This window comes from Cryptomeria japonica, chromosome 4, assembly GCF_030272615.1.
Source record: "Cryptomeria japonica chromosome 4, Sugi_1.0, whole genome shotgun sequence".
Lineage (NCBI taxonomy): Eukaryota > Viridiplantae > Streptophyta > Pinopsida > Cupressales > Cupressaceae > Cryptomeria > Cryptomeria japonica.
In genome coordinates, this window is record NC_081408.1 from 573,874,677 (window position 1) to 573,890,921 (window position 16,245).

The 16,245-nt window shown below is 33.1% G+C and overlaps 1 protein-coding gene across 1 annotated transcript in view; it reads right to left on the bottom strand.

Moving 5' to 3' along the window:
- Positions 1-6,463: 6,463 nt before the first annotated feature.
- Positions 6,464-16,245, bottom strand: part of LOC131071039 (probable LRR receptor-like serine/threonine-protein kinase At1g07560) — a 33,419-nt gene continuing 23,637 nt past the window's right edge. Inside the window, exons 2-12 of the mRNA XM_058006738.1 lie at positions 9,935-9,945; positions 9,505-9,576; positions 9,003-9,074; positions 8,772-8,843; positions 8,451-8,626; positions 8,143-8,360; positions 7,917-8,043; positions 7,364-7,432; positions 7,094-7,283; positions 6,864-6,996; positions 6,464-6,760 (exon numbers count right to left, since the gene is read on the bottom strand). Of these exons, the coding sequence (XP_057862721.1) occupies positions 6,464-6,760; positions 6,864-6,996; positions 7,094-7,283; positions 7,364-7,432; positions 7,917-8,043; positions 8,143-8,360; positions 8,451-8,626; positions 8,772-8,843; positions 9,003-9,074; positions 9,505-9,576; positions 9,935-9,945 (1,437 nt within the window). The remainder of the gene's footprint in view (positions 6,761-6,863; positions 6,997-7,093; positions 7,284-7,363; positions 7,433-7,916; positions 8,044-8,142; positions 8,361-8,450; positions 8,627-8,771; positions 8,844-9,002; positions 9,075-9,504; positions 9,577-9,934; positions 9,946-16,245) is intronic.

Sequence of the window (16,245 nt, forward strand, 5' to 3'; positions counted from 1 at the left end):
ACTGAGAGATATCAATTGAAATTATTATATTTATCTTAAAATTATTTTATTTCATTTTATATTATATTTACTACATACAAAAATATTTAAATTATATTGTATGTACATTAATTATTCTTTCTCTAATTCAAAATTTTTATTCAATAATTGACATTTAGTTTTTAATATTTAAATTTTAATTTTCTTATCATTGTGTTAAAAATAAAAAATTATTAAATGATATTTTTTTAAGAAAATATTTTAATTATGAAAATGTGGATTATTTTTAAATATATATATTTTTATTTTATATTTATATATATTTTTAAAATATTAAGTTTATAAATAATATTAATATTTTAGCATGTGAACAGTTGTCAAATTTAAGCCAAAAGATAAAAGTTAACATTAACACATTCACACCATTTCCCTCCACCCCTTGCTGCCATTGTAGAATGCCTCTTGGCATTACTTATCAAAGATAGAAAGAAGTCCAATAGAATGAAGAAGAGGAAGAGATGAAAATAAATTTTGAGGAGTTTTAAAATCTAGATAAATATTCACATATTGTATTAGTGTTCATATTTTATATACATTTTGATAAATGTAACACAATCATCTAAGAATGAGTTGGGATGATATTGCCAAAGGTTGCCTATATTTTTGTAATAGGATTCCACACCACCTCCTTTTTAAACTAATATGCTATTTTTTTAATCAATGCATAGTGACTAGATTTATTGGAAAACTACGGGTAACATAAGGTAACATAAGGTACAGTCAATGATTCAACATAATTCAAACTAGTCAGAAAGAAGTCCTATTACACATATTAGCAATGAACTAGAAATATGTAAGACAAATTCTTAAAATTATGAACAATAGTAGTCACTAAGAGTTTTAAATATTAGAAAAAATAAAAAACAGTGAAAGTTGCAAGTCAACTTATGAATAAATTCATTCATTTGTTTTAGGAGATGCAATTTGGGTCTCTTTTGTGTCATTTAGCTCTAGCACAAAAATCATTGTATCATTCTATGTTGGTAGTCAAGAGAACAACTAATGTTTCCACTTTTTCTTTTGCATAAAAACCCCTAATTTCTCCAACAATTTGCTCAACCTATTCCTTCTTTTCATCCTTGAGAGTCTTATTTTCACTTAAAAGATGCCAATTCACTTTAGGTTGCCACTACAAATATTGGAATAATCTTCAGACAAATGCAAAGGCCATGAAGAAAAACCTTATTGTAAATTTGAGATGAGATTTTTTCTAACAATTTCATGGCAACATTTATTCTCCTGGTTGAAATTGGACCCTACTGAACCATCTATCCATATACTTGCAACATGACACATAAGAAGCAAAGAACAGTAGGTAAACGTATGCTCAAGCTTTTCTGAGGAATACAACATTAATCTCCCCAATGAGACTAATTCTTTAGAGTAACACATTAAATATTCGAGATGATCTAAAAATTTAGCATAATTAGGAGTAAATTACACATAAAAATAGGTTGTAACGAAATCAACCCTTGAAATTGTTTGTAATTCCAACCAATGGAGATATTAATTTGTCCACGGTACAACAAAATGAAATATTGTTGTCTAGATGATTAGGTGGTGTTACGTCATTTTTCAAACAGATGAATATTATTTAAATAATCTTATTCCAGATGTTCTGCTAGAATTTCTTTTTGTTCAGCTAAAGAACCATCTGTTTATATTCATCTATATAATAAAAATAATTTAAGAATTAAAGACTTATGGTCTAGGGGTAATTTGAGGTGTGTTTATCACTTAAATGGAATAGATGTACATTGAAGCAATGACAATAGCTAGTGTTGTAAAATGACTGTGTTCTAGTTCATGATGTTTTAAAGCAAATAAAAACCAAGAAAAGAATTGTTTCTTGTTATAGGTCACTAGTTCAAATACTATTTATGTTGGTTCTTTGGATTGAAATTTGAACCATTCTTCCTTCTCTTCATTGCGAAATCACTTACAAAATGACCTATCTTGTCACAACCATAACAATTTCTCATTCAAATTTGGTAGCTCTATCTATAACCAGTTTCCCAATTTGTCAATTTTCCAAAATATATTTTTTCTAAGGTAAATAGATAAACCTATTTTTTAGTAAATTTCCTCTCCCATTGGTTGTTTCAAAGTCCAAATCACTGAAGAAATGAGAACCCAAGAAACAAAATGATGACACAAATGGTTGATTAAAAAGTACAAACTTGACTATTTTTTTTTTAACATAGGTGAAGATGAGTGAGCTATAAAGATCAATGAAGTAGTGAAAAAGACCCTTGCAGACACTTTGACCAAATTTGTAAACTAATGATTCACAATCCCATGTGAAAACTACTAACGTGAAAAATTGACGTAAAAATTTTGACATTAGAATTCTAGCATGAGACTCCTGAATTCCCATGGGAAGTTCCTCACCATATATATCCTATCAACTAATTAGTATAAATGGAAATTGGATTGGATATTTAGACAAAAATAAAAGGAATCAAAGATATTGAGGAAAAAATACAAATCCAAGCAAAAAAATGAAGGTGAAACAATATTGTAATCCAACAATCCTAGTAGGTACTCCAAAATGGGTAGTGATTTTTGGAGGAGAAACTATATTTAGGCACTTTTCAAATGTATTTGACAAAAAAAAACAATATATGCAAGAAATAGTCAAATAAACTATGAACATAAGATTGTGACTTTAAATTTCATGTGCAAGTCCAATCCCTTTTGGGGAATTAAATTAGACAAAATCAAACAGAGAGGCTTATAACTATACTTGATGAGTTTCTCCAAAGTCTTGAACTTAGGAATAAAGTAATGTGACCTTTTTGCTAAAATAATAAACTACTAGCCATCAAGGGACATAGTTTAAACATCAAGTCACAATAATGAGGGAAACAGTGTAAATTTTAAACCACTACTAAAAATTTTATTCATGTTTGTCAACCCAAAATGTGAAAGGAAGAAAGATATTATGAAAAAGTTTGACCTCTAGGTTTGTAGTTTGACCTTCTTCACAATTTCTCATGATCTCTTTTGCTCTTCCCTCTTTTCTTCTTCATCATATTCTTGGATCTTGTCCACAAAATTGGCATCTTCTTCTTCATCTTTCCAACCATCCCACCAATGTACATGGCGAATTGTTTTAGCTTTCACTTGCACAACTTCACTCCCTTCCGCGTCTAAATTGCTGAGAAACTCGTCAATGACGCAATTTGCTCCATCTTCTTCCATCTCTGCTCAAAGTCTTAACCCGAGCTCTGATACCAATTGTAAAGATTAAAACGAACAGAAAAACGATAACAAAAACAAAATAAAGAAAAACAAGAGACAACACATAATTTATCATGGTTCGGCAAATATGCCTACATCCCACTCAAAGTAGGGAATACTCTTATCAATCGTTATCAATCCAATAACCATACATGGACTGCATACACATTTATATATTCATACAAAGGTATAAATCGAAGAGTTGAAGGAGCCAAAAGATCATGTGAATGTTGGGCTTCATATACCCAACACTTTATGCTTACTTCAATGCCTCTATAAAACACATTTTCAATTCGATGATTGGTGCCACCCTTACATTAGAAAAGAGGAGAGAACATTTTTTGTTTGAGAAAATTGATTTAGGGAGTAGTTGGATAACTTCCAAAACGTTTATTGTAGCATTCATATTCACATCGCACCATAGTGGCAGATTTACTAAAATGAATTCATCATCGTTGAAAAACAGAGACACCGCGATGACTCCACGCATCCTTGTCTTCCCTCTCGATGTTGCTCCTCAAACAACCTTCATACTCCCAGGTATAGGAGAAATATGAGATCTGCTACTAAAATGAGGGTAAATTTTTATGATCATTTGATTAAATGCAATAGAATTTACATAAGAGTTGTGTCACAGTTGGTATAACTATAATAGTGTAACTGCCCGTCATGTGTTAACCGTTGGCAAATAATGTAATAGCAGAATCTATTCTAACATTTTCCTAGATGGTGGATGGTGTTGGAGTCTACCATAGAGAGTGAGACAAATTTTGGTCCTACTAAGTGCACGATTTCTAAGACCACTCTAACAAACTTCCTTCAAAGTATTGGGATCCACCAATCCTACCAAAGATTTGAAATTCAACGGTATTACTTATCATGGTTGATGTGAATGCCATGGCTTGGAAAGCTAGAAAATATACATCAGCCTACACATCAACCTTTCTATCCATTACTAGATATTTATTAAAAGTATTTCTATCTCATGGATTTAGCTGGTCTAATCGGAAAGTTGGTCAAATTGGAAAGTTACAATTGTTTAGGAGAGATAAAATACGATAAGTTAGTAGATATTGGAATTCAAATATTTGAGAGTTAAGAAGATGGATTGCAAGAGGAAATATCTAATTTGGAAATAGAAAAACTAATATCTAATTTAAAAATAGAAAAACCAATGAATTTTCGAAAATGATCATTCATCAAATCAAATAAAGATATATTTGAAAAATAATGAAATCACTTACATTTACAAATGCTCTCGAAAGAATATTACTTGAAAATATAACAATAAAATAAATATCAATAGAATTTGGAATCAAATCTTATAACAATGTTATTCTTGCACCTAATGACATAATGGAATATGTCAAAGAGATGAAAAAATAAAGGATAAGGAAGTAGGTGAAGGAAATATTAAAAGCCTAGAAGAGAGAGAATACGATAGAAATCATCACATTCAAGCTTCAGAAGCTGACAAGGATATGACAGAAGTGATGATTCAGTCATCATATTCAATCTTCAGAAGCTGCAAAGGAAGGTGCGCACTGATTCCACTGCCTCTCCAGCGCAATGGAGTCAAAAGTAAGAATTCTTTAGTTTTGTTAAGGCTAGATTGTTCTTCTTCTCATATCCTCCAAACCCCACGGCTTAGTCGATGCATCATGTTCGCTGAATCCCGTTGGAAACCTGGGATCAAACAGTTCAAAGATTTCGTAATAGACTGCTAGTATTTAATACCAAGGTTTTCTAACCTCAAATTCGTTATCTCGTGTCAAGAGAGACACAGAGGGTTCGTGTATAAATTGTGTTAGTGAGTTTGAGGAAGCTGCGGGGAAAGAAATAAAATTTTGCCAATTTAAAAATGACTGGGGGAGAGAGGTCATTGTTTTCCTTTGATATTCAAAGCATTCAACACGGCATGGACTTTGACGATGATCCAGTCAACACTTTGGCAGGTTGTTCAGCATTTAACAACAAGCAAGTGCGGTGAGTTGAGAATTTAGCAAGAAAGAAGTAGCCCGCGGGATAGACAGTGTGACCCCGTGAATCCCTTACATAGATAGTATAGCCTAAGCTTTGACCTAACGTGGAATGTAGGGTTCGCATTTCATAAGCTTTTCTACGCAAATAATGTTTATTCTTTCACCGATGCTTCTAAGCAAATATATTTAAACATGCCAATTTAAATATAACGAGGGCCTATATTTTAGATGTAAACTGTGAAATTTGAATTTTTTTTCTGATTTTCTTTTTTAAAATATTAAATAATAAAATTATGGATTCTTTATAATTTCAGTAAATAATTTTAATAGTGTGTTTATAGTCTCTTTTATTTTAAGATATTGAGAGTTTAGAGAAACAAAAATGACTTGAACATATTTATATAAACACAAGAACTTTTTTTTATCAAGAAAGTAAACACACACACATATATATATTAAATAATAAAATCATGGAATCTTTACAATTTCAGTAAATAATTTTGATGGAGTCCTTGTAATCTTTTTATGTTAAGACAGAGAATGTAGAAAGACAAAAATGTCTTGAATATAATTATATAAACATAACAAACTCTTATTATCAAAAAATACAAGATGGAGTGCTTGTAATCTCTTTTATTTTAAGAGACCATTGAGATCATTTCAGGGGCCTCATCCTCATATTTGTGGGACAAATGGGCTTGAGCAGACTCGAACCCAAGACCTCCCATGTAAGATTATTATCAAGAAATTAAACATAATAAATTTAATTATCTAATTTTATTTGTTTGCATTAATATTAAATAATAAAATTATAGAATCTTTACAATTTTAACAAACAATTTTGATGGGGTGTGTGTAATCTTTTTATTTTAAGAGAGAGTGTGTAAAAAGAAAAAAATGACTTGAATATAATTATATAAACACAACAAATTCTTATTATCAAGAAACTAAATATAATAAGAAACTATGATTATGAACTTAACTATCTAGTATTTCAACCATTGAAATTCTTATTGCCCAAGACTATTACTAACAAACATTCAATTTTCTTTTACAACAACACACAAACACACATAAATATTAGATGTCACAACATACATGGATAAAAAAGCGTGTGCAGAATTATTTAATGGTTAACAGACCGTCCCCTAAAACGTGAATGAAGTGGGACAATGATCGTTGCTGACCCATACACTATCTTATCTGGGAGAGAGAACGGAGCTCTCTATGGTAGCCGCTGAGAATTCAACATTAATTGGAGTGTAGCTAGGGTGTTCTACTACTCCATCCTCTCCCCTACCTATTGTATGTTGTAGTTGAAGAGCTTCTTTCAGTTCACTCACAACGTGGCTCATATTGGTTCTATGATTTTTTTGCTCCTCTGTACACGACATTATTAGTCCTGCAAGCTTAGACATTGCACCCGGGTGAAAGATTTCCCCTACATCTTGATCTATCAAGCTGTCAATATCTCCTCCAGAAATCATCAACCTTGACTGCAGCAACATAAATCAATATTATTAAATCAAACTGCACCATATCTTGTTTCTTGATTGAATAATTTTTAAGTGTTTAGAACATTGTTATCCTTGTGCTTACCGAGCTTAGAATGTTAATCCTTTCATCTGAACTATTCGTATAAATAGGCTTTCTTCCCGAGATGATCTCTAAAATTAAAACGCCAAAGCTATATACGTCACTTTTTTCTGTTAAATTCCCAGTGTTGGCATATCTATCCAAAGAAAAGCACTGAAAACACTTTCAGCATTTGTGGTATAATTTATTTTACATGTATTAACAATTATGAAAATTATCAGAACTTAATTTACTGTGGATCAAGGTAGCCAAATGTGCCCTTCACATTTGTTGAGACATGACTTGCTTCACTAGCTGGCCCATCCTTTGACAGCCCAAAATCTGCTATTTTTGCTTCCATTCTTTCACTTAGTAATATATTGTCTGATTTGATATCTCTATGAATTATGGGAGGTTTGCATCCAGAATGTAAGTACTCCAATCCTGATTATCACACCATCAGTTATTCCTTAAATAAAATTAGATTACAAACTGTCTTGTGTTGTATAAAGGAATGGATATACCTTGAGCTGCATTTAAGGCTATGTCAAGCCTTCTTCCCCAGTCAAGGCACTGCTTTGATGAAGACGTTCCTGCAAGCATGGAGCCATATTTTAGTCCAAGAGAGAAAAAAAAAACACTTTCCTACTAACAATCAGTGGGCTTAGAAAATAAAAACTCTAGGCGGCCTTCATAACTATTGATTATCTTTCAAAATGGTAGAGATATCATCAGTTCACTAGGCAACTTGTCTTTTTCTTAATGTAACTATACTTATCATATGCAAGTTCAAATTAAGAGGGAAAAGAAAATGGAAGGAAAGCTGTCAAATCACTTGCTTGCCCCTTTTTTCCAGTTGTAGTAAATGATTTTTGCTCAACTATTGACAGTCTACTATCATTATTTTAATAAAAACATTGCTCTTCTTCAATGAATAATAACCTTTCGCTTTTGTTCAAGACTGATTTTAATTAAAAATTGGTTACTCAGGTTATTTAGGTCAACCATGAGAAATTTGAACGTGATAAAGCTAAATTTTAACTGTTACTTTAGAAAAAGAAAGGAGCAGAAGATTGCCATGGAGAATTCTATGCAAGCTTCCCCTAGGCATAAACTCGTAAATCAATATTCGGTGTGGTCCTTCACAACAATATCCCAGTAAAGACACAAGATTTTTGTGATGTAGTCTTGAGAGAAAGACAGTCTGCGAACAAATTTTCATTTAAGAAGAAATTAGAAACCAAATTATAGATTCGTGCTCGAATTCCTGTTATGGCCCAATTCATCAAGGAAACATACAGACCTCCGTAGTAAATTCATGCGTCCCCTGGTTAGATGTTTCTGAGGATATTTTGACTGCTACTTCCTGTTTGTTCTTTAACTGACCGTAGAATACAGGTCCATATCCTCCTTTCCCAATTTGCCTTTTAAACTCATAAGTCATTTCTTTGACCTCTTCGTAGCTGTATTCTCTGCGAATTGGTTCGATTACAACTTGCGTGTTATCGGAAACCGCGGATTCTGTAGCGTGACAATCTTTATATTATTAAAACTGACTACATCCGATGGTTAGAGTCGAAAAAAATGGGGAAGTAAAACAAGCATACTAGCCTGTAGCATTGCTTCTTCTGGAATTTCTACGATTAATTACGACGGCAGTGAAGGCGCCTATTAATAGTGCTATGACGCTACAACCAACAGCTAAACCGATAATCAAACCTTTGCTTGTGGATTTCCTTCTACAAAAATTGTGGCCTTCATAACAAAGATGTACATTTCCCGAAAGACTACAAAACAAATATATCTGAAATCAGTAAATTATGAACTCCTAACTTTTAGGTTTCAAACCGAATAAAATTTTCCTCAGACAGTAAAATGACCCACAATATTGTAATCAAAATTCATCATTTGTAATGGATTTTGAGACTTCACCTGAGATTTAGGTTCTTTTTACTTTTCAAAGCTGCGGGCACTGTTCCCCCGAGGTCGTTGTTCTCCAAATCACTGAAAGAAAGTTTTCATTCACAAAAGACGTTCCCATTCAAGAAACAATAGCTTCTATGTGAATTCCATAACAAGTCAAACAAATCTCTTGACATAAAATAGTAGCAGAACTAAAAGAATATAGATTGCACAATTTGTAAATGTCAAGAGAACACTCACAGTTTCTTCAAGTTTGTCAAAGTAGCCAGCGATTCGGGTATTGTTCCGTTTAAGTTGTTGTTAGACAGATCACTGAAAACACATATAACAAATTTTTTTACTAGGAGACTGAACAAATAGGTGTTTCGGTTTTGGAAATAACTCTAATGACTTATAACTTCCAACCATATCATCATAGTCTTTAAACTTATCTTCACCGGAAGAAGAAAATGAGGGGAACAGTGGTTCTTGGAAATATTGAGGCGTATAAAACAGTACAAGGTGATCCTAAAGGTTAAACATCAAGAATGAAGTATATATGACAGTGGCCCGCATGTTTTCTGGCGAAAGTAAATAGATATATCTGGCCTCTTCTGTTGCTTAAAAAGTAGTCTCAACCTATTGATTGAGCAGTTAAGTTGTTTTCTAAATATTTTTTAAAATATAAATCATATGTATATTATCAATATACTTATTAATAAAACTATTATCTTTATAAAATTTGTTAGAAAATAAAACTTACATAATCTCCAATGCTGTAAGACTGCTAATGTTAGCAGGAATACTACCCGTTAAGCCTTTTCTTGATAGATTCCTGAAGAATGCAAAAATATAAATGTTAGATTAACATAACAAGTTAAAGTTAAATGAATTAAATATAAATTTTAAGTATCACTTACAGGATCACAATTCTAGGTGATTCATCATCATTGCAAGTTAACCAATCCCAAGAATAATGTAAGGGCAAGCATGGGTCACCAACATAAGTATAGTTTATTTGTTGTTGAATGATGGCTGATGCTTCCACTACATTTTCAAAATAGTTGAATTAGACCTCTTATTAGACTTAACTTCTAATAACTTAAAGGATATATAATATTATTTAAATCATAATTTCTTCTAATCTCATATTCTATATTCCATTACATTTAATGAAAAAAAATTAATATTACATCAAAACCATCTGCAAAGACATTCATTCATGAATTCGTTAAGTTAAAAATTGGAAATAAAAGAAAGGATATATTGTTAATCTTAGAGGATCCGGTTAATACTGAGAGGGGGGATGAATCAATATTAACAATAATTTGAAATCAGAAACTTAAACTCATAAAAATTTCACCAAATCAAATATAGATCAACACTAGAGTCATTTACCAGTATCACTATCTGCATCCGGTTAATACTGAGAGGGGAGGCGAATCAGTATTAACAATAATTTGAAATTAGAAACTTAGACTCATAAAAATTTCACCAAATCAAATATAAATCAACACTAAAGTCATTTATCACTACCGCTATCTACTGATAAACATCTGGTAAACTGATATATCAATGCTACACTTTAAGTGTTCATTAACCATGCATAAACTGAAAGTAAAGCATACCATCACATCAAAAACATTCACCATATGAACACCACGATTTTCATGTGGAAACCCAAATAGGGAAAAACCACGGTGGGAATTGGTACCCACAAATATTTTGCACTCTTTCAAAATGTGCCCTGTTAGGAGCCAAGCCCAGTTAGAAGCTTACAATGATGCCCTGTTAGAAGTCACCCGGTTAAGGGATTTACTTCAGCCCTATTAGGAGATTTGATTTGTTAGGATCAACCTCACAAGAGGATTTAGAACTCAGATATTGAGTCATCCTATTAGGGGATTTTACAATATGAGGCCTCTCGGGACCTACCCAGTTAAGGGATTTTAGCTGATGTAATTGTTAGAGAACAATAGTGAACGATCTGTGTATAGAACTCAACTACTTGCTTGATCAGATCCAATTAAGTTCTAAGTCTACATCACTCTGGTAGATCTCTCACACCTTGGTTCAGCTTCACACACTTCTCAAAATCACCAACACTTCAAAACATCAACCTTACTCAGCTGAATAACCTTTACAACTAGGTTGGCATCAAAACCCTAAGACTTACTACATAGATAATCACAGATCTTTACAACTCATTATAGATCATCATATGGATCATTACAATCAATTACAAATCAATATCAGTCATTGAATGATCATAAGTCATCATCGCAAGTCAATCTAGTACAAAGTCAAACCCTTAGCTCATTTCGCTAAGCACTTTGCACATTCCCAAGAAATTTGTTCTCCAAACGTGCCAAAACATCTTTCAAACACATCACACGGTTTGTGTCGTGTTATCATCAACATGTGAATTTGATGTAGATCATCGCCAAACCAAAAATCATTACCGGTTAAGAGAATTCTTTACTGGTCCTTAAACACTTCTTAAACCCTTACAAAAAATCAACAAAAATTATAAACATAACTTTTAGTTGTCACAACATGATGCGGTTTTGGTTAGATACATGTTACAATGATAGGAACTCATATTCAAAACCATAAAACCTCAATCATCACCAATCACCAGATACAATCAGAATATTTCCTCATATACCGGTTAAGGTCCTAAAACCCAATTTCTTCATTCTTTACCAGTAAGCTCTCTTCGGTAGACCAAAAGATTTAGATGAAACAATAAAATATAAGAAATCATCAGTAGACATGAATAAACATTAGTTTCCAGCAATGAGAACAGAAATAACTTATTAGAGTCATCCATTATGCAATCTCAATCTCTTCATCACAATTTCATCTTAAATAGCCTTGTACCGGTTCAGTGATTGTTCTCTATCTATATCAGTTATACCAAATATGCCAACAATCGCCCCCTTTGGCATTGATGGAAACACTAAACATCAACATACTCAACTCATATTGTTCTGTTCTATTCTAGACATTCTCTGCAGCTCTACTCTTCTCTATTGCACCTCATCTACCGGTTACACTTTATCTTCATTTCTTCTCCTCTTTTCTATTACACATCCATCTCCTCCTCATCATATTTCTTCTCTCATGACTAATCATATTTCTTCTCCCGCTTTGACAATAATGCCAAAGATGCACAAGCATCACTAATCATCAAATCTGATGTTGCTGTTGTCTTCAACATATCTGCAAAACTCATCTAAGTTTCTCCCCCTACGGAGTAGCATGCATCCCATCAATCCAAAGTGAAAATTAGTCAATAAGCCCACTGGATTGATGCATCTCCTGCATCCTAGTGCTTTTTGAGTAGGGTCTGACCCCTAATTTACCTCTGAGGTACTCAAAGTTTATCTTCGACAATGGTTTAGTGAAAATATTAGCAAGCTGCTCTTTTCTTGTCACATACTCCATTCTAACTTGGTTTTCCTGTACTCTTTCCCTTAGAAAATAATATTTTAATTCTATGTGCTTTGTTCTTGCATGTAGCACAAGATTTTTCAAAATATTAATTGCATTAGTATTATCACAGTAAATAGTTACCAGTTTAGACATATCAAATCTGAATCATTCAAGCACATGTCTCATCCAGATTGCCTACGTGCAATTCATTGATGCTACAACATACTCTGCTTCTGTAGTTGAATGAGAAACACAGGTTTTCTTCTTACTTGTCTAAGCAACCAATCTGCCTCCAAGAAGAAAAGCTCCATTGGTAGTTCTTTTCTGGTCATCAACATTGCCTGTCCAATCAGCATCACTAAACATATTCAAAGAAAATTTTCTTTTATAAGGATACCATAAACCATAATCTACTGTGCCTTTCAGGCATCATAATATCCTTTTCACTGTTACCAAGTGAGTCTCCTAGGCATCCTTTTTAAATCTAGAAACTAATCCAACAACATGTGCAATATCAGTTTTTCTATGAATGACATAATGCAATTTACCAATCATAGACCTGTATTATTTCTCATCAATAGATGGTGAATCATCTTGTTTAGACAACTTGTAGCCTATCACCATCAGAGTACCAACCGGTCTACAATCCTCCATGCCAAATATTTTCAACATCTCTTTGACATACTTACTCTGACAGATAAATTCCACCATCCAATTATTGGATTTGCAACCGAATGAAAAATTTAATTTCATCAATAAGAGACATCTCAAATTCTTTTTTTATCTCCTCAACAAAATCCATGCATAAGTCATGATTACTACAAAAAAATATGTCATCCACAAATACTTCAGCTATCAATACTTTATCTCCATCAGTCATTAGATATATGTTACTATCTTCATTGGTATGCTGGAATCCTATCTTGATCAAGTGTGCATGCAACCTTTGAAACCATGCTCTCAGTGCTTGCTTCAATCCATACAGAGCCTTATGTAGTTTGCAAACCATATCTTTGTCTTGACACAAAGCAAATCTATCTAGTTGTTCAATGTATACTTCTTCTTCAAGGATGCCATTATGAAAAGATGGTTTAACATCCATCTGATAGACTTTAAATCCTTTAAATGCAATATAAGAAAGTAGCATCCTTACTCCTTCCAATCTCGCCACAGGTGTGATGGTTTCACCATAATCTTCTCCTTCTTCTTGTCCATAGCCTTTTCAAACCAATCTTTCTTTTTTTCTCACAAACTTGCCTTCTTCAATTAACTTGTTTATAAAGACCCATTTAGTGCCAATTAGATTCTTGTATTTGTTAGCAATTTGGAGGAATTGATCATGTGTTGCATTGATGTTTTGTCATTCATGGCAACACTGACTATTTTGGTTGTTTATCGGTTTTCAGTTGGTTCTAGTAGAGTGGTTGGATTATGATATTGATCTAGTATGTTCTGGTATGCTTTGGTTTGTGAAATTGATTTGGATTTGTCATCCATGCTATTCAGATGCATATCACGATCAGTTGGTTTGGGATTTGATGACTTAGATACTATCATTTGTTCTAGTAAGCCTTTTGGTTACTGGTAATGGTTTTACTGACAAAGCTTTGTTGAATATTTATTTATGTGCATGATAAGTGGTGTTGGTGGTGCTTCTAGATGCTTCTCAAGATGTTGATGGTTATCATGTTCATGCTCCAGTTCATCGGTGGTGTTGGATTTGGTTTATGGCAACCTATTTTGGGTCTAGCATTATCTAGGTTATGGACCAGTTTATGTAATGTGTTGGAGGATGTTCCCGATGCGTTACCGGAAGGATTTAATGATTGGGTTACATTGTTTTTAGCCTAAGACGACTTGGTTAATCATTGGATTATAGGTTTATGTTATGAATTTATTGTATTATCTTTTAGGTGGCTGACCTAATTGTTTAGGTCTTGGGTTGGTATAAATATGATGTAAGATCTCTTTGTAGATCATGGTAATGGGATTATGGTTATGGGTTGGTTAGGTGATTACCTATATGAATAATGTTGTAATCATATGCAGGAGTTTTGGTTGATCATAGCTGATCGAATTAGGTTGGTAAGAGAGGTTTAAGGCCTCTAGCACTGAACTTAACTGGAACTATACTTAGGCATAGGAGATGCTATCTTTGTAGTTCACTCTTCTTTCCAGATTATTTTCTAGATTTATTTTGTAGTAAGTGAGGCTCCTTTTGTGATGAGCAATGTGTTATAGGCCGTTGGCCTTCCTGTATGTGTACGCCTCTCATTTTGTAATCACATACTTACTGCAAAAGTATTATCTAACTGTAGGCTGGCTTCCCATCGTAGTATTTCCCTTTACCGGGTTTTCCATGTACAAATATTGGTGTCATGTGTTCTGGATGGATGGTAATTGTTCTATGATTTATTTTTATGTTTAATTGCTATATCGGTTATTCTAGTATTTAGTTTATGCATTTTGGTATTGGTTTTATGTTTTCCAAAAATAAGGATTTGAATGCTTAAAATTTTGTAATCTGTTGACAACTGATTCACCCACCCCTCTCACTTGTCCTCTAGTTATTTGAGTTGTCTAAAAATTGGTTTTAGAGCTTGGTCCTCTCTGTAGAAGCTTAAAAGCTTGAGGAAGATCCTATGGCATCTAATAGTTCAAGTTCATCAAATACATATGTAGCTATTTTCTGGAGAGAAATTCCTAGGCTTGATGGAATAAATTACAGAGTATGGAAGATTCAGATGGAGACTCATCTGAGATATCTTGGCAAGGAATTTGGGAGATCAATGAGAAAGGATATATACCTCATAATCTGACATCTGGCAATCCTCCTCCGGTAGACCTAGATAAGGATCTTGAAAATGATTGTAGAGCTAGAGAAGCCCTTTTGTGTGCACTTTCTGATCAACAAATAATGAGACTAACTGACAAATCAGCTACAAAGGCTATATGGGACAAATTGGAGACTTTGAATGAAGGTGACCCTACTATTAAAATTGCTAAACTTGATGGCTACTTGGTGAGATATGAGAACCTAAAGATGGAAGAAGATGAAATGATTACCGCTTTTATGGAGAGAGTTAATGAGATTGTTATGGGAATTCAATGTCGTGGTGGATCTCTAAGAAAAGATGAAATAGTTTCTAAAGTACTAAGAGATTTTCCACCATCTTATAAGATGGAGGATGCTACAATTAATGAGCTATGAACTATAGAAAACACCTTTGTTAATAGGGATACCTTGGTTGGTAAGTTATCTTCTTTTGAACTTGAGGAATTTGGACCTTCTTGAGATGTAAAATTTGAACCTTCTTTTCATGTATCTACATCATCTACCGGAAAGAGTGATTGGAAAGCTTTATATGTGAAGTAATTATAAGATTTGAAGAAAGAGCTAGAAGACCTTTTAGGCCTAACCATGATTATTATAACAAGCATAAGTACAAGAGGAATAAAGAAAAATCATGCTACTTTGTTGATGAGGAAGGTCTGACTGATTTTGATGATGAACCGACACAAGATTTAGCTAGTGGATCTGACAATAGAAAGGAATGGGCATTTTTGGCTATCAAGGAAGATGATCTGGTACTTGAAGAGAAGTCCCTTGCTGCTAAAATTGAAGACAAGGATGAATGGGTAATTGATAGTGGATGTTTACATCATATGACTAGAGATAAAAGGAATTTCTTATCTTTGCAAGAATTTGATGGTGGTCTAGTTAGATTTGGAGATGACAAAAAATGCATAATTAAGTGAAGAGGAACAATATCATTGGATGGTAAGCATAACACTGATAATGTTTATTATATTGAAGGTTTAAGGCATAATCTTTTGAGTGTAGGAAAGTTGGTGGATAAGCGATGTCAGTTATAGTTCAAGGATGGAAAATGCAAGATTATCAATAGATCTGGATTGAAGATTGCAACTGGTACACAGACTAAAGATAATATCTTTCATTTGAACTCTGGTGAGAAGAAATGTTTGATTGCACAAACTGATGAGAGTTGGCTATGGCATAAGAGGTTTTGTCATGTGAATTTTAATTGCATTGTAAAGATCAGTT